Source organism: Orycteropus afer, unplaced genomic scaffold, assembly GCF_000298275.1.
Source record: "Orycteropus afer afer isolate SDZICR_OR568_19922 unplaced genomic scaffold, OryAfe1.0 scaffold00021, whole genome shotgun sequence".
In the NCBI taxonomy this organism is placed as follows: domain Eukaryota; kingdom Metazoa; phylum Chordata; class Mammalia; order Tubulidentata; family Orycteropodidae; genus Orycteropus; species Orycteropus afer.
The window spans coordinates 10,248,454-10,254,453 of record NW_006921608.1 but is presented as its reverse complement, the minus strand read 5'-3'; the positions used below and the strand labels follow the sequence as shown (position 1 = coordinate 10,254,453).

The 6,000-nt window shown below is 36.1% G+C and overlaps 1 protein-coding gene across 1 annotated transcript in view; it reads right to left on the bottom strand.

The window, feature by feature from the left end:
- Positions 1 to 5,194: 5,194 nt before the first annotated feature.
- Positions 5,195 to 6,000, bottom strand: part of UBR5 (ubiquitin protein ligase E3 component n-recognin 5) — a 186,528-nt gene continuing 185,722 nt past the window's right edge. The window contains exon 59 of the mRNA XM_042783640.1: positions 5,195 to 5,407. Within this exon, the coding sequence (XP_042639574.1) occupies positions 5,195 to 5,407 (213 nt within the window). The remainder of the gene's footprint in view (positions 5,408 to 6,000) is intronic.

Below are 6,000 nucleotides of genomic sequence, written 5' to 3'. Positions count from 1 at the left end.
CACACGCCCTGGAGAGAACAATCATGGGAGAAGGAAGGGCTGCTTATGCACAGGGAGATAGCTCAGGGTGCAGAAGAGTATGAAGGGATGGACACTGGGAAGAGGTAACTATGGGGAGGAAGTGGGAGGGGACCTGCTGCATTGTAAATTTTGGTCAATGTCATGAAACAAAGTATATGTGAACTGCTGTATGAAAAGTGAATTTACTCTGTAAATCTTCACCCAAATCCTAATTTAAAAAAAAAAAAATTAAATTAAAAATTCTCACATCTCCAGAGTTCTAATTATTCTTAGGGAAAGTTACTGAATGACAGAAATGTTAAGAAATCTTCAGCAAAAATATAAATATACTAATATGCTTATAATCATACTTTTTACAGATAATATAGTCCAATAGTTTAAGACAGAGAACTCCCAGAAATGCAAGCTGGATTCAGAAGAGGTTGGGGAATGAGGGATATCATTGCTGATGTCAGATGGATCTTGGCTCAAAGCAAAGAATACCAGAGAGATGTTTACTTGTGTTTTATTGACCATGCAAAAGCATTTAATTGTGTGGATCATAACAAATTGTAGATAACATTGAGAAGAATGGGAGTTCCAGAAGACTTAATTTGTGCTAATGAGGAACCTGTACATAGACCAGGAGGCTGTTGTTGAAACAATACAAGGGGACAATGCATGGTTTAAAATCAAGAAGGGAGTGCCTTAGGGTTGTATCCTTTCACCATACTTATTCAATCTCTATGCTGAGCAAATAATCCGAGAAGCTCGTCTGTATGAAGAAGAAAGTGGTATCAGGATTGAAGGAAGAATCATTAACAACCTGTGATATGCTGACAACACAACTTTGCTTGCTGAAAGTGAGGATGACTTGAAGCATTTACTGATGAAGATTGAAGAATACAGTCTGTAATATGGATTACATCACGATATAAAGAAAACGAAAATCCTCACAACTGGACCAATAAGCAGCATGATGATAAATGGAGAAAAGATTGAAGTTGTCAAAGACTTCACATTGCTTGATTCTACCATTGACACCAATGGAAGCAACAGTCAGGACATCAGACGACGAATAGCACTGGGCAAATCAGCTGCAAAGGACCTCTTTCAAGCACTGAAGGCCAAAGATGTCTCCTTGAGGACTAAGGTGTGTTTGACACAAGCCGTGGTATTTTTAATCACGTCATATGCACGTGAGAGCTGGACAATGAATAAGGAAGACAGAAGAGTTGATGATTTTGAGTTGCGGTGCTGGCGAAGAAAAGTACCATGGACTGCTAAAAGAACTAACAAATCTATCCTGGAAGAAGTGCAGCCAGAATGTTCCTTGGAAATGAGAATGGCCAGACTTCATCTCACATACTTTGGTCGTTATCAGAAGGGACCATTCATTGGAGAAGGATGTCATGCTCAGAAAGGTGGAGGGTCGACGAAAGAGGGGAAGGCCCTCAACGAGATGGACTGACACAGTGGCTGTGGCGATGGGCTCAAGTATAGCAAAGATCATGGAGCTGGTGTAGGACTGGGCAGCATTGGGTTCTGCTGTACATAGGGTCTCTATGAGTTGGAGATGACTCGATGACACCTAACAACAACAACAACATTGTTTTAAGAATGCAAGCTCCATATGCCTGGAGGTGTGTATTTCACTTCAGCACTTAAACCAAACCAAAGCCACAGCCATCAGCACTTAATCCATACCAAAGCCACTGTCATCAAGACAATTCCCACTTACAGCCACCCTATAAGGACAGAGTAGAACTGGCCCAAAGGGTTTCCAAGGCTGTACATCTTTACAGAAGCGAACTGCTTCATCTTTCTCCTGCAGAGGTGCTGTTGGGTTTGAACCATGGCCTTTTGGATAGCAGCAGAGTACTTTAACCATTGCACCAGCAGAGCTCCCACTTAATAAGTCTATAACCTTGAGCAAGTTGTTTCACCTCAATGTCTGTTTCCTGTCATTGAGGATACTTGTCCCTATCTCATAGAATAAAATGAGGTAATACATGCAAAGCACTTGAAACAATGCCTAGTCTCTAGTAAACACCCATGGTAGTTAGTATTTCAGAGAACATTCATATTATACAGTCATAACAATTCAGTATTTTTTGGAATCTTAAAGGTGACCAAAGATATTTTGATTATATTTAACCCAAGTTACCTTAACATGAATAAACAAGTCATATCTTAAGTAATGTGTACACTGAGTGACATTTATGGAAGAATCTATCTCTAGATTCATGCCTACTCACTTGGGTTAATGTAAACATTGCAAATACTTACTGTTGCTACACCCAGGGACAGTCTCTTCAAGGCACTTCCAACAAGACCCTTATCATCAGGAGGAAGAAGTAATCCAGGCCTAGAACGTAATCAATCAACTATGTACTTCCCCATAGGTTGTAAGTGGGAAAGGTTTGGCTCTAGGGCTTTCACAACAGGATTTATAATCATGAATGAAAAAGGAATGCTCTTAAAACAGTGTTTCAGAATCACTTGGGATGCTCCAAGAATGAATATTTCTGGCCACCACCTGCGACTTACTTAATCAGAAAAGGGGGTGAGAAGAAGGACAAGGCTTAGTTATTATCCACATTAAAAATTCCACAGGTGAATCTTATGCATACAGAAGTTTGAGAACCACTGCCTTAAAGTAAGATCTCAGTTTGAGTTTACATCTAGAAATTGCTGACTACTTTCAAACACACAAAAATAATCTTGCATAGTTACGGGAGTAATTTAAAGAGTTGGAGTCAAGTACAAAATAACTGAAATGTACTTTAAAAAAAAAAAAAAAAAAACCTCACTGCCATCAAGTTGATTTTGACTTATAATGACTCCCACTGGATTTCCAAGGCTATAAATCTTTAAGGAAGCAGCAGCCTCATCTTTCTTCCACAGAGTGGCTGGTGGGTTTGATCCACTAACCTCTGGTTGGCAGCTAAATTTAACCACTACACCACCAGAACTCCTTTCAGCCATTACATTGGGTAGTCAATATTCAGATGACTTAGGAGTAGAGGTAGCAAATTTTTGAAAACCCTCAGTAAAGTTCATTCTTGGTCTTCTCTTCCTAAATTCATTTTCAATTCTATTAAATTTAATCACTAAACAAGACCAAAAGAGAACTTTATTTTACATAACTTTATTTTACATTTAGAACCGTTTTATGCTTTACGTGTTTGTTTGTTTTAAAAAAAAAAAAAAAAAACTCACTTTGCTTTCAATATTCCTAAAAGCATTTTAACCAAAATGTTCATTTAAGTTTAGGAAGACTTAAGACATTGTGCATTATTTTAAATATTTTCATTCTTCGGTAACTATTAAAAGTAAGTTCACAATTAGGGTTTCAAATGTCCTATCTAGTTTGTTCTCATTTAATATTTTGTCAGTCCTATCAGGTGCATACAGAGATTAAGGTGATATATGTTTTATTTTTCAAACACATTAATGCTAATCAATTCTTAATCTAATTACTATTTCATTTATTCAGAAATAGAATTTAGACATGAAAACCAATGTCTCACTTTGTAAAATCACCTTTGGTTAATTTACACAAATCTAATACAGCATGTTGTATAAGTTTTCAGAAATACAGCGAGTTTCACTACTATCTGTTTGGCTTTTAAATATTTATAGTGTCAGCAAGGCTGAGAGTATCATGTGGTGCAGTCTTTAGAAGGAAGTTATATAATAAAGCATAGTGCCTTTGAACATGAAAACTATCTCAAAGGACAGGAGTGCTTTATAAAGGAACTGAAAAGTAGATTACAGAGAATTTCTCTCATTTTCAATATGAAAAGTGACTAGTTAAAAGTCACTTTTTTTGAAGAATTAGTGCAGAGAAGTGTTCCTAATTATGCCATTGAATAAAGCTATTAAAACCACAAGAATTTACTGGTCGAAGGGTACCTAATTAATGGGTCATCCAAAGAATCTGTCACATAGCTACTAAGTGTAAGTGAACGACTTAACTTCCTATGCCAAGTAAGGGTCACACTTCATTTCCCCTATTTGTATAAAGAAAAAGTGGCCCGGCCAGTGCCATTCAGGATTCTCTGCTAACTGTAAAATGTGGACTGATTTTCTTCTGTTTCTTATAGTCCATGTGTATATAAACTTTCAGTTCTTTAAATCAAAAAAATTTTTATGCACATAACCGTGTCTGGTGTATTGCCCTTAGTTTAAAAACGTACAACTACATAAATAAAAACTATTGTTTCTTCAATATTACTTGACATTTCTTCTGTAATTTATTTAAAAAAGTAAATGTAACAAGATACTTAAAAAAGGCTAGATACAAAAGTAGTTAAGCTGCTCACGAACATTTAAAATTTTCCAAAATGTATCTTCAATAATCATGATCTTATAAAACATTTTACAGTTATCAGAAAGTGCCCAGGCTGAGTTTACATAACTGAAATACTTTAGTACAAATGTCTAGTTAGAACTGAAGTGCAGTAACCTAACTGACTGCTCAATGAAATAGGGATACAAAGGACAAAAAAAAAAAAGTTGATTGTGATAAAGTATTGTGCATTGGCCCCATCTTATGTACAAAAAAGTGCCCTTACTCAAATGAACAGATTACATGCAAAATATTAGTGATATCTTCTAATATCCTAGAGCTCAATGCAGTCAAGATAAACCGCAACAAAAGTGGCTTTTATAGGTAAAAGTGATTTCATCTCTAAGATCTGAATGTCAAGAACTTTTTACAAGTTCCATATACATGATACACAATTGCAGCCAACCACAAATTAAACACCATAAAAAATTTAAAATGAAAACACAGAACATACTTAATTTTTTATTTTGAAATTCCCTATTCCCTCTATACAAGAACCTTTGCTGAAACACTTTCCACAAAGGCAGCAGTGAATTTTCAGAGCATTTTACAATTTTTCCCCTCAGCAAAAAGATAAATCACAGTGTAAGTATGTTGTTCTGCTGTCATCTTTGGCTGGGGTCAGACCCAGAAGTTGCTGACTAGCAAACTTTGTAGTCAATGTTGCCAGTGCTCCTTAGGCCTTTAAGCTACGAACTCAGCAAGGAATGTTTGCATTCAATCTTTAAGTTACCACCAGGGGTTATGACAGCATTAACTTCCATTAACTTTTATAGACAAATGGAAAAAATCTACAAAATTAGCTAGTAATATTACACAGCAATGCACACTTTTTATACTCTACACAAAACCAAAATTCTTGGTCTTAATGGCGAGTAACAATTTCTGTTTGAGAATCTGTTTAGAGGAATAGAGTGGGACGTAGAGTCGAGAAATGCAAGTATTTGCAGTAGGAAGATGTTGATCATCTGGTGGCCTTATTGTGATTGAGGGCATAGGCTGAAATCCTTCTTCACTGGCTGGTAATGATGGGCTTGATGTCCAAAAGTAAACCTAAACAGGAATACAAAAACAGTTACAATTTCAGCTTTTAAACACATTATTATTCAACTCTTTAATTCTGGCAATTTTTACACAAAGTCCTAGTCTTAAGTTAAAATCTACAAAAGAGGATTATTGTTAATTGGGTTTTAAATGCATTTTCCAGTATTATAAAGGGAGCATGTTTAGGGTAGTTGAGAAAAAAGTGTCAGGTATGCAGAAGGGTCACTTTATTTTTCAGGGCCTCACTTTTGTAATATGAGGCTACTGGACCAAATTTTCTCTAAGGGTCTGTCACACAAGACTTCCAAACAAAACACAGAGTCCTAAGTTCAATACTCTCTGAAAGTTATTTTGTGTTTTATCTATTAGCAAAATAACCCAGTATTACCAGTGCCACATGGTGCTAACAGAATAATTCATATAATAGTTTTGGGGAACATTTACAGTATATAAAAATCTATGCAATAATCTTATTAACATTTGGTTTTACTACCTGTGTGTATGTGTGTTAGGTGCCCTTGAGTTGGTTCTGACACTATGTACAACAGAATAAAACCCTGCTTGTTTCTGTGCCATCCTCACAATTGCTGTTTCAGCCCACT